The sequence below is a fragment of the Erythrolamprus reginae genome, chromosome 1, assembly GCF_031021105.1.
Source record: "Erythrolamprus reginae isolate rEryReg1 chromosome 1, rEryReg1.hap1, whole genome shotgun sequence".
NCBI classification, from domain to species: Eukaryota; Metazoa; Chordata; class Lepidosauria; order Squamata; family Dipsadidae; genus Erythrolamprus; species Erythrolamprus reginae.
This window is the reverse complement of record NC_091950.1, coordinates 216,401,374-216,420,904: the sequence shown is the minus strand read 5'-3', so window position 1 is coordinate 216,420,904 and position 19,531 is coordinate 216,401,374. Positions and strand designations below refer to the sequence as shown.

Below are 19,531 nucleotides of genomic sequence, written 5' to 3'. Positions count from 1 at the left end.
AACTCCAGTAGCAGGTAAGAAGAATGGCCCTTCATTGCTGGGGAGGCCACTTTCACTCTCCTGGAGCCTTGAAGAAAGCCTTCGGAACCCATAGAGGGGAAAAACACCCTCCCATGCCATGGTACAGGAGGCCAACTAGACCATGCCCACAATGGCCATGCCCATCCAGCAATTGGGCAGAGAACCCCTTGATATTATTTTTGAAGCCCAGACCCTCCTGTATTAGAGTACTGTACAATCGAACAATTTTATTCATGAGGAAGAGGTTTTACAAAATTTATAGCCCCCACCACTCTATAACATTTTATTACATCTTTGGTAGCAAATTTTGGGGCCTAGAGTTAATAGTGAAGAACTGAGCATTTTAATTATGCCTTGAGCAAAAATGTCTTACCTTTTTATTTTGGAATAAAGATCTGCAAATATGCATGCAAATGAATACTATGTGCATTATTAATGCATGTTGTGTCTGTACTTGAAATTATGCTGCAGTTGTTCCTTGAAGTGGTACGAAAGTGCAAAGTTATGTCATATATAATTATGTGAGCAATACAAAATTATTTATTAAAAACATCTACCTTTGATTTGGAGGCTTGCTTTGTGTCATCTGAAGTACTGTACATGGGAGACAATGTGAGCTAAAACCTTTTCTGAAGTTGCATTGCTTCCTTGCTTTTAAATATGAAGTGAATGCTGATTTTTATGAGTGCTTGTGATAGCTGGATTTTTATAAATTTCATCCACTTTTAAATGTGAATAAATAAGAGATTTGTGTATATCGTATGAAAAACCTTGGAAATTGGTAAGTGAGTTGGGAATTTTTTTAGTATACAATCAAATCTCTGTCTTTTGCAGTCTATCAGAGAAGTCACTGGCTACGTCTTGGTAGCGCTGAATCAATTTGAATACCTTCCTTTGGAAAATCTGCGGATCATTCGTGGAACAAAACTGTATGAAGATCGCTCTGCATTGGCCATTTTCCTCAATTACAAAAAAGATGGGAGTTTTGGACTGAGGCGGCTTGGGCTGAAGAACTTGACTGGTAAGGAAAAAGAGATTATAAGAGAACAGATCGATCCTATTGAACAGTAATTTGCAGATTTTAGAAATAATATCAAAAGATTGGCCTGTTTTGATCTACAAAATAAAACAAAAGGCAACAGAACAAATAAGCAAAAATATCAGTTGTGTTTTCCTTTTGTACTAAATCATTTGATTCCTCACTCACAATTCTGACAGGTTGTAAGTTGTCTATCCCATATCTAAATCTTTTTATCAGTGTTGAGGAATCTGTGTCACTCTAGAAATTGTCCAACTAGTCTCTAAGCATCTGTGATCCTGGGCTATCTCTCAGGTCTCCTGGAAATAGTTTAATAACCTTTGGGGATATCACTTTCCCTTTCCAACATTTGTTAACATATTTATTACTGATATGGCAAGAAACAATGCAGCTGTGAGCCGCTGCATTATCAGTCATATGCCACATGCTTGACATAACCTGTATCAACACAGCAATGCCGCAAAACCTCTTATCTAGATATGTTCTAAAGAAATGGTCAGTATTTTTGACTCTCTTGGAAATTGATATCATTAAAAGTATGGAACTTAAATGGAACTAATTGTGTGTAGGACCAGATTGGAAGATGTCTGGAATAATCAGTTACCATGCACACATATACTTCTACCTGCTATCCTATTTAGTACTATGGAATAGCTACTGTGTCCTGCTTAGTTGACAGATGTGCTTTAAATCAAATGACAACTTTCGAAGGATAAATATCTTACACAAATAAAAGACATAGTACTCCGTATCAGACAGAGTAGATTGCATCGAAAGCCACGGAACCATTTTTTTAAATGCAGTCTGCAGAGCCATAATTTGACATGAGGGGGACATACCCACCAACTTCTGACCAATGTGCCTTTCTATTATATCTTGAGATGGACTAGGTCAGTGCTTCTCAATTATTTTCTGCTACGCCCCCCACCCTTCACCCAAAGAAGTAAACTTTGGGTGAAGGGTGGGTGAAAGAAGTAAACATTCTCCACTGCACTGGGAAGGAGAGTCCAACATGGGTAATTACCAATCCTATTGGTAGAGACTGAGTTAATTTAAATATTTAAATATGAGGTAGTCACCGCCCCTTAGCAGCCCCCAATACCTCAGTTTTAAAAACTCAGTTTAAGAGTAGAGACTGTTTTAGTGTATCTTCTTGAAGTATTAATGTTTGTTAATAAAATAACTGTTTAATTTTTTCTCTTTTTCCCTTTTCTCTTTCAGAATGAAGAGGACTGCTGGGAAAGGGGTTTCTGCCCTCCGTGGGCATTTCCCCCACCGTTTTCTCTCCTTGGGGATCCCTTCCCTCAGCGGGCATATCCTGAGTGGGGAGCAACTCAGCCTGGGGTCACTGGCCTCAGAGGCCATACCCGGCTGAGAGCCGAAGGTGAGGGGGTCCGCCCCCCTCACTGGGAGGCTCGGGGATAACCGTTCCCCTTGTAAAGAAGTACCTGGCGCAGGGCCAGCGCCCATCAGCTGTTTGGCGCTGAGTTGAAAAGCTGCGCCGCGGCGTTTTTAACATTCTTTGGAGCCTTATGAGCCGCTGGGTCGGCAGGGAAGGCTAGGCTGGGCAGAATCCTTCCAGATGGGGAGGCAGGTCCCCGAGAAGGAGGCAAGCGGCTTGTTGCTGGGAGCGACCTTTTGAGGCAGATTTCCCCGCGCCCGCCATTTTGGGGCTTCAGTGACAGCGCCCGCCATTTTGGGGCAGATTCTGACAGCCCCCGACATTTGAAGCGGGAAAGGAGTTGCTCTCCGTCCACTTGGTGGGCGCGACCAATGGTGGCAGTACACAAGAGTTAGTCCCTGAAGGGGTTAAAGCCACCATTTTGCTGACAGCTCTCGTTCGAGTAGCATTGCTTCTATCTTGACAAGTGTTAACTACAGTTAATTGTGAGTAGTTATGGAGGAGAAGACCTCTGACAAGGCATCCTCCCCCAGCACGGGGCCTAAGGATAAGGGCAAGTCAAAGCCCAGAGATAAATCCAAGGCTCAGGCCTCCTCCTCCTCTCTCAAAGAGGCAGAGAGGCGAATTAAGGCATTGGAGCAGAGGCTGGAGGCAGCCATTCTGACACCTAGAATTGCCTCGCCTCTCCCTGCGCAGTTGGTGTTTCAGGCCAGGGATCCACAAGCTCCATATTCTGGGTTAAGACCAGCAGAGACTTTATCAGAGAGGGATTGGTCCCCAGAAAAGCAAGGCCCATTTCTGCCTGCACCTCTTCAATCTGCATCAGGCCTTAGTCAAGTTAGGCCTACTTCAGCTCCTCATTCCATGAAGAGTGGGCCTTCAGCAACCTTTACACCCACTGCAGCTGGGCTTAGAGTGCACCCTGACACCTGGCAACAGATGTCTCCAGCATTGCAAGGGCTTGTTACTGATGCATATTCTCAGGGGATGGCAGCGAGGGTGCAGAACACACAACACCCTCGTCCAACAAGAAATCCTTGGTCAGTACCGCCCCTCTCGGGTATGGGGTCCTGGGTTGAAGAGCCATCCCAGCTAGATGACACCGAGGAAAAGTATGATTTCTCAGATGACGAGACCGCTCCTGAACAACCAGTGGTAGCTGGTCTCTTCAAGACATCCTTTTTCAAAGTACTGCTGCATAAGGCGAAACAAACAGTGGACTTACCAGGCCCTACCAAAGCGGCAGATTCCACTGATGACCCTAAACCATCTACGGTGCTATTTAAAGAACCCCAGCCCGAGACTGACCATGTGCCATCCTCGGAGATCTTTAGACAGAGTATTAAGCGCCCCTGGAAGACTCCAGAAGCAGCCCAAGGACCTTCTGTCATGGAGAGGAAATTCTACACTCTGGATGAGGACATGGAAAAGCTGCTGGAATTTCCGCCCATTGACCAGCCAGTAATGACTCTGATCTCAAAGGCTTTGGTCCCCTCTGAGACTGGTGATAGCTTAAAACCAGAGGACAGGAAGGCGGAGATTTTATTGCGTAAGTCACATCAAATGGCCAGCTGGGGGTTTCAGGCAGCCGCTGCGGCGTCTTTTTTCAATCGGGCTTCCATAATATGGCTGCAGGAGGTGCAGGCCCATTTAGGTCCAGACGATAGCCATCTACGTCAGGACATCAGTAAATTATTAGCAGCTGCAGAGTTCTCTGCAGATGCTACCCTCCACGCAGCGAAGTTTTCAGCTCGAGGGATGGTGACATCACTGGCTTCAAGGTGACTCCTTTGGCTGAGGAGCTGGCCGGCGGACCTGAAGTCCAAGTGGAACCTGGCTTCCTCCCCATACCAAGGAGAAAAACTGTTTGGGGAAGCGTTGGATCCGGTCCTCATTGAGGACAAGGACAAACGGAAGTCCCTTCCCAGAGCGTACAGGTGGCAGGAACGCCGGGCTAATCCCTACAATCGTCGCCAGCCATTTCGTTGGGACTCCTCCTCGTCGGTGGGTCAGAATATCAGGCCATTTCAACAAGGCCAGTATGGGCAGTCAGGCTTTCGGAGTGACCGTGCGGCCTTTCAAGACCGACCGAGGGGATATCAGCAGGCGAGACGGCCCTTCAGGGGAAACCAAAGGGGCTTCAAACGCTCCAAGTGACTTGGCTTCGCTACCGCCCATAGGAGGCAAACTACAACGTTTCAGTGCCTCCTGGAGAATTATCTCCACCGACAAATGGGCGATAGCCACAATTTCTCAAGGGTTGCGTCTGGAGTTCCTTCAGCCCCCACCAAACCGGTTTGTCCAATGTCCATCAACTCGAGATCCGCTGAAAAAACATCATTTGCAGCAGGAGATAGACCATCTTTTGAATATAAGGGCGATAGAGAGGGTGCCCGAGCATGCCAAATGCACGGGGTTCTATTCCATCGTTTTTCTCGTGCCAAAGGCATCAGGAGGGTTCAGGATGATCCTAAACCTAAAATCCCTGAATACCTTCATCCGATATCGGAGATTTCAAATGCACTCTCTCCAATCGATTCTCGCCTCTATTCGTCATCACGATTTTCTTACGTCAATAGACCTGAAAGACGCTTACCTGCACGTTCCTGTTTGGCCGGCCCATCGTCGCTTTCTCAGGTTCTGCCTACACGGTACCCACTACCAGTACCGGGCGATGCCGTTCGGCCTGTCCTCTGCGCCTCGGACATTTACAAAGCTGATGGACATCTTGACGGCGCATATCAGGGCCCAGTCTGTACAGGTGATGGCATACTTGGACGACATCATCGTTATGTCCAAGTCACTGCCCCAGGCACAACAGGATTTGGCTCTCACACGGCACGTCCTGGAGCGACATGGCTATACGATCAACGAGGAGAAGAGTCATCTTCTTCCCTCTACAAGCATCCAGCATCTGGGGTCTATTATAAATACCACTCAAGACACGGTATCTTTGACACCGGAAAGGCTGCTCAACATTCGGCGACTGGTCAGCAATCTGTGTCGACAACATCAGGTGTCGCTGGCCATGTTGTCCAAGGTACTTGGGACTCTAGTATCATCCATAGGAATTGTACCATGGGCTTGGCACCACATCAGGGGTCTCCAATGGTTCCTCCTTCCGTACCAAAAGAACAAGGTGAGCCATTCCCACCGGAAGGTGAGGATTCCAGCGTATGTCAGACAATCACTGAGATGGTGGTTGTCCCCGGCGTTGTTCCGGGGTTCACCTCTCCACAGTCACGAACGCTTGGTTCTGACCACGGATGCGAGTCTGTCTGGTTGGGGGGCTCACATGGGTCCTCATATGGCGCAGGGACTATGGTCTCAAGACGACCTGACTCCTATCAACATCAATTTCCTGGAGCTCAGGGCAGTGTTTCTGGCACTTCAAGCCTTTACTTACTGGGTTCAGGGCAGAGACATACTGGTCCTAACAGACAATGTGTCGACCAGGGCCCACCTGAATCATCAGGGGGGCACGAAGTCACAGCGTCTCATGATCGAGACTACGGCTCTCTTCGATTGGGCCGAACTTCATCTGGCTTCATTGACGGCGGAACACATTGCAGGGACCAGCAATGTGCAAGCGGACTGGTTGAGCAGGGCTACCCTAGATCCTTCAGAATGGCGACTCGCCCCGGCTCTTTTCAACAGCATAGTCCTCCGCTTCGGTTTTCCATCAGTGGATCTATTTGCAACCCCGGACAACGCACAATTGCCCAGGTTCTATTCCCGGTTCCTGATGCCAAGGGCGGAAGGGGTCAATGCCCTGTTGTCTCCCTGGCCCAAGGATCTGCTTTACACATTTCCACCAACATGCCTTATTCAAAGAACATTGGACAAGATGGTTCGAGAAGCAGCGGAGTTGATATTGGTGGCTCCCCATTGGCCGAGACGCCCTTGGTTTGCAGACCTGATAGCCTTTTCTGTGTCTCCCCCGTGGAGGATTCCAGATTGCGACATATCGTTGAGCCAGGGGTCAGTTTGTCATCCGAACCCTCAATGGTTCCAGCTGACCGCCTGGCACTTGAGAGGATCAGATTGAGAAACCAATGTATACCGGACAATGTTGTATCTACTATGCAGGCTGCTCGTCGTTCGTCTACGGTACGGATTTACCAGGCTACATGGGCGGCCTTTTGTAAATTTTGCTTAAAGCAGCATTCTGACCCTCAACACGCCTCGGTTATTCTGGTGTTACAGTTCCTGCAAGCAGGAGTTGATAGAGGTTTGGCACCAAATACCTTGAAAAGGCAGATAGCTGCTCTCGCGACCATTGTGCAGGTGCCTCAATCTCGTTCCCTAGCACAACACCCTTGGGTACGGGATTTTATTAAAGGAGCAGTCAACTCCCACTCACCTCAGATACATAGGTTCCCGACTTGGGACTTGTCTCTCGTGTTGAAAGCTCTTACTGCACCTCCCTTTGAGCCGCTAAGGTCTATTCCGCTTCGACTGCTAACATTTAAGACTGCATTTCTTGTGGCGATCACATCAGCGCGCCGAGTGTCCAAATTGTCGGCTCTGTCTACTCGATCGGACTTGTGCGTGTTCCACTCGGACAGAGTTGTGTTGAGACTGGACCCGGCCTTTATACCCAAGGTCAACTCTGGATTTCACAGATCACAGGAATTGGTCCTTCCTGACTTTTGTACACATGGCCAACATCCTTTGGAGTTGAGGTGGCACAAGGTGGATGTTAGGAGGGCCTTAAAGATTTATATCAGAAGGACTGCTCAGTTTAGGAAAACTGAGAGGCTGTTTGTATCATTTGCTCAAAGGTCTATGGGACTTGGGGTCTCATCGAAATCCATTAGTCGCTGGCTTAGGGATTGTATTGCGGAAGCGTACAAAGCTAGGTCTCAATCTCCTCCGGCTGGGATAACTGCGCATTCCACCAGAAGTGCGGCTACGTCGGCGGCATGGAATACCCAAGCATCTATTGAGGACATTTGTAAGGCAGCGACTTGGGCTTCGCCTACAACCTTCATCCGTCATTATAAACTTGACTCGGTAGCTTCGGCTGAAGCTTCCTTTGGGAGGCGTGTGTTGCAGAGGGTGTGTTCCTCTCCGTCGACCGTGGCACAGCCTTTTCCCTCCCAGGGGATGTGAACTTTGGTATATCCCATGTTGGACTCTCCTTCCCAGTGCAGTGGAGAAGAACCGTTGTACATACCTGAACGGTCTTCTCGATGCACTGGAAGGAGAGTCCAAACCCACCCGGCGTAGTTGCCAGGTCGCCGGAGTATTTGGGTTTGCGAGGTTTAAAGTTCATTGTTATATGGTTAAAGTTCAATAAATTGTGTTACCTTTATACTGTCTTCGTTTTTAAAACTGAGGTATTGGGGGCTGCTAAGGGGCAGTGACTACCTCGTATTTAAATATTTAAATTAACTCAGTCTCTACCAATAGGATTGGTAATTACCCATGTTGGACTCTCCTTCCAGTGCATCGAGAAGACCGTTCAGGTATGTACAATGGTTCTTTCACACTCCCCCAATTATCCAATCTGGGCCCCAGTGGAATATTAGTGTTAATATTTATTATTTTACTTATTATAAACTGCAAGCACTCACAGCAAATGGTATGGAAGGAGGCTTTAGGGTGTTGTCAGAAGCTTTTGCCCAGTTAAAGAGGATGCTCCTCCTTATCCAGGAGCAGGTTTGCCATGGTGTTCATGGCTACTGCGGCGCCTGCCAAGAACAATAAGAACCCATGGGGGAATCAATTGATAGGGACCATACATATTCCCCAGGATCACACATGCCCCCTGGCATCTCTCTGCCCCCCTCCCCCCAGGTGAGGAGATCCATTATTTGAGAAGCACTGGCCTAGGTAAAGCTGATCTTGCTTTACCTTTGAAACTAAAATTATCCTAGAACATGCCAGCTATTTCTAAGTGCAATCACCTGCTGATTTAGCTGATCAGAACTCTTAAACATACAAGGGTGGGTGAGAGGTAGGGACTAAGCAAGAAAAGGCACAAGAAGAGGAAACTGAAGGATTAGAATGCTAAAAGTAGCCCTTCTTATAAGAAATGACTTTAGCAATTAGAGTTCCTTAGCAGGGTACAAAGAAGAGAAAGGGGAAGGGAGATAGAAAAATGCAAAATCATACTAGGGATGAATAAATGAAATAACTCAGACTCCTTCACTGAACTCACTTTAGGAAGATCCAGGACCAATGGAATGAAATACTTTTCACACAGTGCATACCAGCAGTTATGGTCATGGCAGCCAACTTGGATGCTTTTAAAAGGAAACAGAATAGGTTCATGGACAACCTAGCTACTAATATTAATGACTATTTTGCCATCTTTTGAATCACAAATTGCCTGCTTCAGACACTGGCTGCTGGGAAGCAATATTATGCTCTAGTCTCAACTTGTCAGCAACCAAGATGGATTCAGTTGACCGATGATGACTGGGTGGACATATGAGCCGAGGTGATGCAATGGTTAGAGTCCAGTACTGTAGGCTAGCTGCAGTTCAGTAGTTCAAATCTCACCACCGGCTCAAGGTTGACTCAGCCTTCCCTCCTGCCGAGGTGGGTAAAATGAGGACCCAGATTATTGGCGGCAATATATGAAAACCACTTAGAGAGGGCTGTAAAAGCATTATGAAGTGCTATTGTATTATAGTGGTATCCAAGTGCTATTATAAGTGCTATTGCTATATTATCTGATCCAGAAAGTATCTTTTTATGTCCTTGTAGCTTGAATCAATAGTCACCAGATTTATTTGACATTCAGGTCAATTCCCCCCCCCTTTTCTGTACACTCACAAATACAAAAAAATATTATTTTTTGTTATTAATATGTTTTTATGAAGGTTTTTTTTTGTATTTTACTCTTATTGATAAAGCAAACACAGTAATACCTCATCTTACGAACTTAATTGGTTCCAGGACAAGGTTCGTAAGGTGAAAAGTTCATAAGATGAAACAATGTTTCCCATAGGAATCAATGGAAAAGCCAATTATGCGTGCAAGCCCATTAGGAGAATCCAAAATATTAAGGCTTTAAAAAAAAAAGCGGTGGTCAGACAAAGCTGAGGGGAACGGAGTGGGGGGGAGGGAGTCCCAATGAAAAGAACCTCTCTTGAGCTCCATGAGTCCCTGCCTCCCGTTTTTGTCCTGCCCCACTCTGCTCATCTCCCCCACACCTTTCTCCTTCCTTGAGCTCCATGAGTCTTTTCTTCCCATTTTTTCCCACCCCACTCTGCTCATCTCCCCCACACCTTTCTCCTCCCTTGAGCTCCATGAGTCTTTTCTTCCCGTTTTCTCCCACCCCACTCTGCTCATCTTCCCCACACCTTTCTCCTCTCTTGAGCTCCATGAGTCTTTTTTTCCCGTTTTTTCCCACCCCACTCTCTTCATCTCCCCCACCTTTCTCCTCCCTTGAGCTCCATGAGTCTTTTCTTCCTGTTTTTGTCCCCCCAACTCTGCCCGTTTTTGCGATCCCGGGATTCCCCTCCTGGGATTTCCCTACAGCATCGTTTTTTTGCGGAAGTCAGGAGGTGGGGTTTCCCATGGAGGGGAGCCTCAGGGGATCCCAGGATCGCAAAAACTGGCGCTTGGATTGCAAGGAAAGTCTGGAGGCGGGGCATCCCAGCGGCGGTGACAGGTTCATAAGGTGAAAAAAGTTCGTAAGAAGAGGCAAAAAAATTCCAAACCCTGGGTTCGTATCTCAAAAAGTTTATATAACGAGGGGTTCGTATCACGAGGTACTACTGTATTTTAAAAACTAGTCACCAGGTTCATAGTTTTGGAGGAAAAGATTAGGACTTGTCCTAATTAAAATTAATTAATTAAAATAAGAAATACCTTGCATCAATCACTATGTCAGCTCTGTTTACCTCCAGGTGCAGAGCTGACATTTGGAGGCAGTGTGAAACAGAGCCTTGATGTGCTGTTACCTGAGGGATGAAATCTGACACCAGTAAAAGCTGGCTTGCAGCTGGGATTCAGCTACTGCTCTATTGGGTGACGTCAGATGCCAGCCAGCCAAAGAGCTGCTGTGTGTCAGCTATACAGATTCCGGAAGAGGAATCAGCTTCAGATTGGTGGACTGATAATCACTTGGGTGTGCGTGTGATAGTTAAAGTTGGTGGGGAGCACACAGTGCACAGGCTTAACACATTTTGTTTTACAAGTGTTTATCAGTACGTACCGGAGAAGTCAAGTAAAGAAGAGTACAAACCAGCATTTTGTTTGAGGTTCTTGTTACTGAGGCTTATTCTGGAAAACTGACACATTATTTTTTAAAAAAGAAAATAAATTGATAACACATAAAATTAATCATTCTTATTTCAACTAATAGCAAAACAACATGTCATTATGCAGTGGGAACATTATGTTAAGAGTCATGGTGGTATAGTGTTTAGAATGCAGTATTGCAGGCTAACACTGCATTTATTGACAGGAGTTCAATCCTTATGGGGTCAAGGTTAACTCAGTCTTCTATCCAGGGGAGGGCTACCAATTTTAGCCCTACCGGAACATGCCAAGAGCACACCCCTGTGTGAGCCCTTGGCGTGCGCCCGTGCTTGACGGGTGATTCAGCTTCTGCTCATGAGCAGAAGCCAAATCTCATGTGAAGACGCACACGCGCACAATTTCTGGATTTTTTTTACTTCCGTGCATGTGCGGAAGCAAAAAACCCCAGAAATTGGATACAAGAGCTGCCGGTCACTTGCAACTGGCAAAATAAGGTAAGAGCCGCCCTGCCGCATCGGTTCCCAATCCGCTGTGTGCCACCTAATCTACCAAGCTGTGCTGCTAGCCCTCTTGGCCCCACCCGGCCCTGCCGCCAATCCCCTTGGCCCTGCCAGCCCCCGCCGCCAGTCCCTGCCAGGCTACTCCGATTGCCCTCACTCCTCTTGCTGCTTGCCCTGCCGCAACAATCATCCTCACTCCCTCCACCGCTCAACTTGCCACACTCCTCACCCCTGTTTACCTGGATCACCTCATACGGGGGCCATGCCACAGGGAGAAGGCCATGTGGCTCCAATTCTGGCCGCGTGGCCTGTTCTGTGCTCTCCCGCGATGCAGGCATCTCTCCTGCGACCCGGGAGATCGAACAGCAGACCACATCACCGGAAGTTGTACAGGCCGCTTTTGTTGCTGGTCCCAACTGCCGCTCTAGGCGCGGCAGTGAGATTCGGCTGCTGCACATGTGCAGCAGCCGAAATCTCTTTCCAGCAGCAAAAATTGCTGGTTTCTTTGCTTCCGCACAAGCGCAGAAGCAAAACCCCGGTACGTTTTACCAGAATCATGCCAGCTGCGCAAGTATGGTGCGTGCATGTCCAACAGCAATGGAACGGGCCTATGTGCTCCGTTGCCGCTACTGGAATGGCTTTCCCGACTGTTCCGGCTGCTTCCCACCCCTGCTTCTATCCTTCTGAAGTTGGGAAAATAAGAACTCAGATTGTTGGGGGCAATATGCTGACTCTGTAAACCTCTTAGAAAGAGCTGTAAAATACTATGAAGAGGTATATAAGTCTAAGTGCGATTGATGTTGCTATTCTAATTGAATTGAAATTTCCCTTTGATGTTTTTAATAATATTCTTACTATCTAGTTACAACTGTTAAATTATTCAAGGAGGATTTTGTTTGGTTGTTGTCATTTTGATTGTCTTCTAGTTAAGTTGTCATTCTATCCAATTCTGTGTATTTGTAGGTGTAGGATTGACTGCAGCTGAGTGAATAAATACTAAAGCTAATAAGAGTTTGGCAGTACAACTCAAAAAAAGCAAGAGATAAGAAAGATCAGTGTATGGCAAGAGAAGCTATATGATTTAAAGGCTTGTGAGGATGTAATGGTCATTTCCTGAATAGTTGCTAACTGCAAGGTTTATGTCCTAAGAACTGACAATTGTACATTATGAGAGAAAGTCACTGTTTCCTGCTGAATAACCAGAGGGTACTGCAAGCTTATAAGAATATAAATCAATAGCTTCCAAAAGCACAAGAGATTAAGCAAACAAATAGAGGAAGCTGATAGAAGGGTTCCCTTTCAACTTCCATGCTCCCAGCTTGAGAAAGTATAGTGGATTAACTTGAGAGTTTAAAAGAAGAAGTAAAGAGTAACCTTGCTATATGTGATCCCATAAAAATTACAGTAGAAATGAAGATCAGTGCATAGAATTCTACAGTTTTGACCTTCAATGCTTGGACATGTTTCAGTTTGTCTACTCCTGCTTTAAAGGAACTGAATTCCTTTATTTGCAGTAAATGCATTTTTGTTCTGGCATTTTAATTTTATCTATGAGTACCTCATTGATAAAATAAAAACCTGACCAAATCAAGTGAAGGAGACACTACAGTAGGAACTACAACAAACAACCCTTCATTAGGAAGAGAAATAAACAAAGTAACAAATCCACTTAATAAAGGATAAGACACTTTATATCAAGACACGTAAAATATAGTAGAAGTAAGACTACTTCTAGTAGAAGTAGAAGTAAGACACATAAAATATAGTTTGCAATGCCAGAACTTTAAAAAAAAATTAAGATCTTTGCTGGAAAAAAAATTCAGACTCTAGGCCTTCAGAGCAAAGAAAACAGACATTGCTAAAACTAATATAAAAAGATGAACCCTAAATGGCAGAAGGAAGGTAGTGGCGGCAATTGGTATTCAGTGCTACAGAAACAGAAATGCTTCCCAAATTGTTGGATGCTTCCCAACAATTTAGGAAGCATCCTGTATGCCATAGGCATAGCCAATTCAAGTGCTTGGAAAACAACATGTACAGTATTTATAATGGTTGTGGTGCCTCTGGGTCATACAAATGCCCTTTGCAACCTTCCCAGTTGGCTTCCAATGATCAAAATCAATGAGGGAAATCAAATTTGATTAATAATCACATGACTTAGTTAACAACACAGCAACAAAAGTCATAAAATTGGTCACACCACACTTAACAACCGTCTTATACTAGATGTTACAGCAGTAGATGTTCCACTCCCAATTTTGGTTGTAGGTTGAGGATTATCTGTATGACTTCACAAAAATCTTTGTAAAAACTGAAAAACATAAAAGAATGTGGAAAGAAGGTCAGGTACAGATGGCTTGTCCAAATCTGTAGAGTTGTCAAAGGAAACCCAAAGTTCAGAATGAGCTGAGGTTAGCAAAGGATAAGAACAAGATTGAGTTCTTTACATCTGTTCAAAAAAGGGTTGAGTAAAACAACATCTAACTATTTAAACACCTGTTTGTTTGGTTCAGTCTTGAAAAGACGGCATGCAGTCCAACAGGTAACTGTGAATATCAGGAAGAGATAAGACTACACTTGAGACTGATAGAAAACATAGTCAGAGAATATTGTTTTTAATAAATGAAATCACAAGGGCCAGATAAATTTTCTGGGGCTAAATAGATTGCTTATGGTTTGGCTGAATGTTTATATCTTGGAAAATAAGTGATGATGATTAGAGAAAGGTAAACCTCTCTATGAACACACAGGGAAAAGGGAGAATTTACACATACAGATTACTGTAGTCAATTTGTAATTAAAACTCAGGAAGTTTATAAATAATTTCATACATTTGTAAATATTGTGAAAACAATTTGGTGATAATAAAAAAGCAGCGTAAATTGCCAGGCAAACAAACCTTATCTCATGTTCTGATTGGATACCTTCTTTAGTTCATTACAGGAATATTGTAAACATTCTCATTTCACCAAAGTCTTTGATAAGACATCCCATGCCAACCTGATTAGCAAGCTAATTAGATGTGAATTACATGGCCTGACAATTAAATGGACTGATAACTTATTTGAAAACCATACCCAACAATTCTTATCAATGTTTCAGTATAAAATGCTGAATACTTGACTGAGCAACAATCTTTATGAAAAAGAAAATTGACTATTATAGGCATTGAGTACTGGGGAACAATTTGTAACCCAATTTCTTTTGGATTAGATTTTTGAGCTTTTTATAGTTAATTAGGTATTCTGGTTTCAAAACTATAGTTAGTTTTCTTCTACCATGTCAAGATTTTTCTCTACACCTTATGAGAATGTGACCACTCTCTGCAGAATTGAGCATGAATCATAGGAAGCCCTATTGCTCTCTTATTGGCTGATACAAACCTTCTCCGATAGACGCAGGGTGAATGACGCATAGGAGAACAGCGACAGGTTTTTACTGTAGCAATATGTTATATGCTGAATGGCCTCTTGGCCAAGCTTCCTTCTTGGCCAGCAATGTGAATATACCAAGTATCCCTGCTTTTTGTGTATGTGGGACAGCAGAGCTCATGAGAAGCATTGGATGCAGTAGAATTGGCCACCAAGATCTGACATGAACCTGGTGATCCAAACATTCTACATCAGCCACTTGTCAACAGAAAAAACATATTTCCACCTCTGCATATAAAATTGGGTCTCATGAAGCAATTTGTTAAAGCTTTGCCAATTGAAGGAGAATGTTTCAAGTACGTATCTCATTTCTGCATGGTCCACAAATTCGTCAGCTTGCTAAAGATGAATATTTCATCAGAACAATGTCAGAAATTCAAAAGAATGCTTGGTTGGCATTCAAAAACATTATTAAACACATTCCTGGAAATACACAAGCACAGAATTTTGCTAAAATTGTCCACCAACTCTTGGAGACCTTCAAACTGCTATGTTGCAATATGAGCATCAAATTGCATTTTTTACATAGCCATCTTGCTAACTTCCCAAAAACTCTTGATGCAGTCAGTGATGAGCAGGGTGAGCAATTCAACCAAGATTTGAAGGTCATGGAGGCACAGTATCAGGGTACTGTAGATGGGATGTATATATGATAGCTGACTATTGTTGGAGCATCAAGTGAGAATGTCCACAGATTAAACACTCTAGAAAAAAGCTATAAGCATTTTTTTTAACCTTAATATTTATAACTACAGTTTGGTTAAAAAAACTATTTGTATGAACATAATTATAACTTGCAGTAACTATTATAGCCTTTGTATGAATAAAATTATTCTTTGTAGACAGTATATTTGATAAGTTTTTACTTTCCTTTGTATTAGTGGTTCCCAATCTTTTTTGCCCATGCCCCACCTAAGCATTTCTAAAATCCTCATCCCTCCCCACTGTGACATATAAGTCTTGCTATTCAAAAAGTGAACTCCTACTCACGTGGAGGAAGCCTAAAAAAAGGCTATTAACCTGGTTTAAACAAGGTTCCAATTGCTCCTATTAAAAATCAAATTTCCCCCCTGTGGGGAACCAAGGCTTTATATACACAATATGTATGACTTTTGAGGGTATCCTGTAGCTTAAAAAGTTTGAAGTGATAGACAAAAACTGTGGTTATTTTTGAATCCAGATGTTAGTTGAAAACAAGTCACAGATTTAAGTCAATGAAATTGTTGTTCCCCAGTACATACATACATACATATATATGTACATGTGTGTGTGTCTGTGTGTGTATTATTTTTTGTCAAGTTTCATTATCAACAAAAATATGTTACATACATACACACACACACACACACATTACATACATTACATCATACATATACATATATATATGTCAGTAATGTAAGTATGCTGTGGCTATAAACAAAAAAAAGGTTGCATCAGCAGAAGGTTTCCAAATCAAAGGAAGTAATTATTTCATACAAACACTATGCCCTCTTTTTAGCACATAATTTGAAAATAATTCACAGAAAATGGAAGAGGTTAGGAGAAAGACATCAAAGATTAAAAAAAAAAGGTCTGGAAACAAATTCCTACAAAGATACACTAAAGGAACTGAAAATCTTTAGCTTTTATAACAGAAAAACTAAGGGACAATATGGTGATATTCACATATCTGAAATAATGCTGTCATGTAGAAGTAGGTGGCAACCGCCTTTTCCCCCCCAAAGAGCAAGACATCAAATAATGTTTTTAAATTACAGAAAAACATATTTCAACTGTGTGTGTTAGGGAAAAAGAGAACCTTAACATTAAGAACAATAGTCAACAGTGTGACCAATAATCCGGTAGTCCAGAGGTGATAGATGTGCTTAAGAACAGGCCAGATAATCGTTCGCTTGAGTTACTTTTTACCATTTTGTTATATTAATGTATGCTGATTCATTCAATATTTGATGGGGGTAGCTTAAGAAAATAGTAATATTTGGGGATATTATCATTAGGAACCAGATGGGATACGGAGGTGTGTCTCTCTGACATACGCTCAGCATACTCGGAGGCATTCTTGTTGTTGTCACCTTTGAGGGTAGGGTGTAAAATCTCACCAAAGTAAATCCCCTTCCAGATGGGACTGAAAAAATGTTCTAAGGATTTGGGGGAATAACATATGGCATCATGATAAGGGCTTTATTAAGCTGAAATGATCTAATTGTATTGCTATATAAATTTTAACCCAATACTCTGTTTAATTTTGGCAGTGGCTTTCTCTAAACCAGAATGTACACTATGGGTTAAGATTGCACAAGGCCAAATTTGCAGCTATATAAGTATTTAAGATATTTTTTTATTATTAGAATAATGAAACACAAAGGAAAAAAGGTCTACGTTAGATAGTCACAGTGGAATAAAACAAAAATAAACCACTACAGGATATAAGTTTTTTTTAAAAATCCTGGAAAAATTTCTAGTGTCACATTCTTTCCTTCCCTTTCATTTATTTCCATGACTGTTCATATTAACCTAGATATTTATATTTTATATTAAACATAAAAGATTATTGTTATTTCTATTTAAGTCCTTTCATCTATTTGCAGCAGAGGCGGAGTAACGACACGGACACAAAAGAGCTGGATTTAAAATGGGTCATTTTTATTAATTTGCATAATTTATTCAAATAAATTAGCATAAATTAACTATAACCCTAACAAGGACCCGCAGGGTCAAACAATTGCTTCGGGGCGGAAAATGACATCAGAAAAACTTCCGGGGCAACTTATGGGCGTAGCTCCATGCTGATCCAGGTGAGGGGCCACACCCTCACCTGACTCACTGCCATGCACCTGCATGTGGGAGGTCCTGACTTCTAACCCCTACAAGGGGAAGGAAATAGGTGGGACCCAAAGACAGGTTCCCCCCAATTGCTCAGGTCGCTTCCACCATGAGCCTTTGGAGAGAACCTTTCAATCATCCCCAAAGATGCTCAACGGAGAACACGCAGTTGCTAAACCACCACCCAGTTTTCCGCCCCTAACCTACGGAGTGAGGGTCAGATCTCTATCTTGGCCCCCCGACTCCCCCCTCTAACTGCACCAACTCGCGCAGTGACCGCTGCAGGTCCTGTAAGAAGATGGTGTTCCCCTGATCTGACAGGTGAACACCGTCAGCCCGGTAAAGCCACGGCTGATCTATAGTGATGTGGGGATGGGCAACTACTACCCCACCCAACTCTCTGACCATCCTACCCAAAGCCTTATTCACTCTCCTCCTAACATGGTGAATGGCCCTAGGGGAAATGGCGTCCCTCCAAACGATCCTCGGGAGGATCTCAGACCATACCACTTGTGTGGTTGGCCACACAGTGCGAAGAATACGCAAGTCTTCGCGAGCCTGGCAGATCAGAGCTAGACCCCCAAGCATACACAGGTCATTGCCACCTAGGTGCAAGACCAACCATCTGGGTGCGGCCACCACGTGATGCCCTCCCAGGAGCAGTGGAAGAAGCCCTTCCCACCACAGACGATGTTGACTCATCGGCCCAAGGACAGCTGGGTCCCCAAGGCGGTTCTTGCTGCAGAGCGGCCAGCCCAAAAGATCATACTGTGGCCGCACAGCAACACCGTTGGTCTCGCACTGGCGGGGCTATCTAGAAGAGGGCAGAGAAAGGTTACATAGCCTGAGATCCTGCCCTAGTCCCTCAGCTGGCCGTACATAACCCAAATAGGCCGCTGACTGCCAGCGGCCAGTCTCACAGATCCTCTGACCCGGGAAACCAGACACTGCTGCATTAGTTGCAGCGCCGATACGGAACGAATACGTTCCATAGCCGGCGGGGTCGATGCCAATCCTGACCAGAGCCCTAGTCACTAAAGCCCAGGGTCAGAGGAGTACCGTCCTGTGTTTAAAAAGGTACCCCTGCCCCGCTCCCCTAAGACTACAGAAATTAAAAAGAGCTGCCACCAGGCACACAGGCTGATCGGTGGCAGCCGTCAATTCTATCCTGACACCCCTACATAACTGATCAGTTTTGGATTGTCTCACCAATAGAGAGACACCCCTTTCGCTAAAATGCAAGTCGGAAAACTGGAAGGCACGGAGAGACCTGTCAGCCTGGGAGGAGGCCAGAGCCTCGCTGACTCAAAGGCCCCCGAAAAACATGACACAGGCCGCCGCCTGAAAGAGGCGAGCCTCGTACAGAGAGGCGCACAGGCTGTTCCAAGCTCGATTAATGAGCGACAGCTGCTGTACCATTAATGCCTGTCTGCTATCTGCTGGGGGCCCCGGTCGCTCCCTCACCAACCTTCCAGCATCTTCTGAATACGGAAGTCGCAAGAAAGGTCCAGAAAGCCACTGGCCTTAGATAAAAAGGCGAGGCCTGCCAACCTGGACCTAATAGTCCTAACTGAAAGGCCGCGCTGCCTAAGCAGCATGCAGAACTCCATAAGGTGATCCACTGGGAATGGCCAAATATGAGGGTAACCCCTGGTTTGCCTAAAATCCCAAAACTCCTTACCTGCGTTCTGATATGCCCTCAAGGTGCTTGGTGCCACTGAGAGGGCCATGGCCCTGTTAGCTTCAGTCCTCCACTGCTCGAGAGCCCGCCCAGGCTGCAAAGGTGGTCGGGGAAGGCTTCCGGTGACGCACGAGCCCACGGAGCCAGGGTCCGAAACTTGGACAACTGACCACGGGACAAGCCGTCAGCGATCCCGTTGTCTAGACCGGGGACGTGCCGAGCCAGAAACAGGGCATTTAGAGACAATGGCCTATGCACGAAATGGCGAACAAGCCGCACGACCCTGTCACTTTTAGAGGACAGGGCATTCACAATGTGGACTACAGCCAGGTTGTCACACCAAAAGTGCACGGTTTTGTCCCTAAACTGTTCTCCCCACAGCTCTAAAGCTACTATCAGTGGGAAGAGCTCCAG

The 19,531-nt window shown here is 44.6% G+C and overlaps 1 protein-coding gene across 1 annotated transcript in view; it reads left to right on the top strand.

The window, feature by feature from the left end:
- Positions 1-19,531, top strand: part of ERBB4 (erb-b2 receptor tyrosine kinase 4) — a 1,218,240-nt gene that overhangs the window by 613,005 nt on the left and 585,704 nt on the right. Inside the window, exon 3 of the mRNA XM_070732179.1 lies at positions 856-1,042. Within this exon, the coding sequence (XP_070588280.1) occupies positions 856-1,042 (187 nt within the window). The remainder of the gene's footprint in view (positions 1-855; positions 1,043-19,531) is intronic.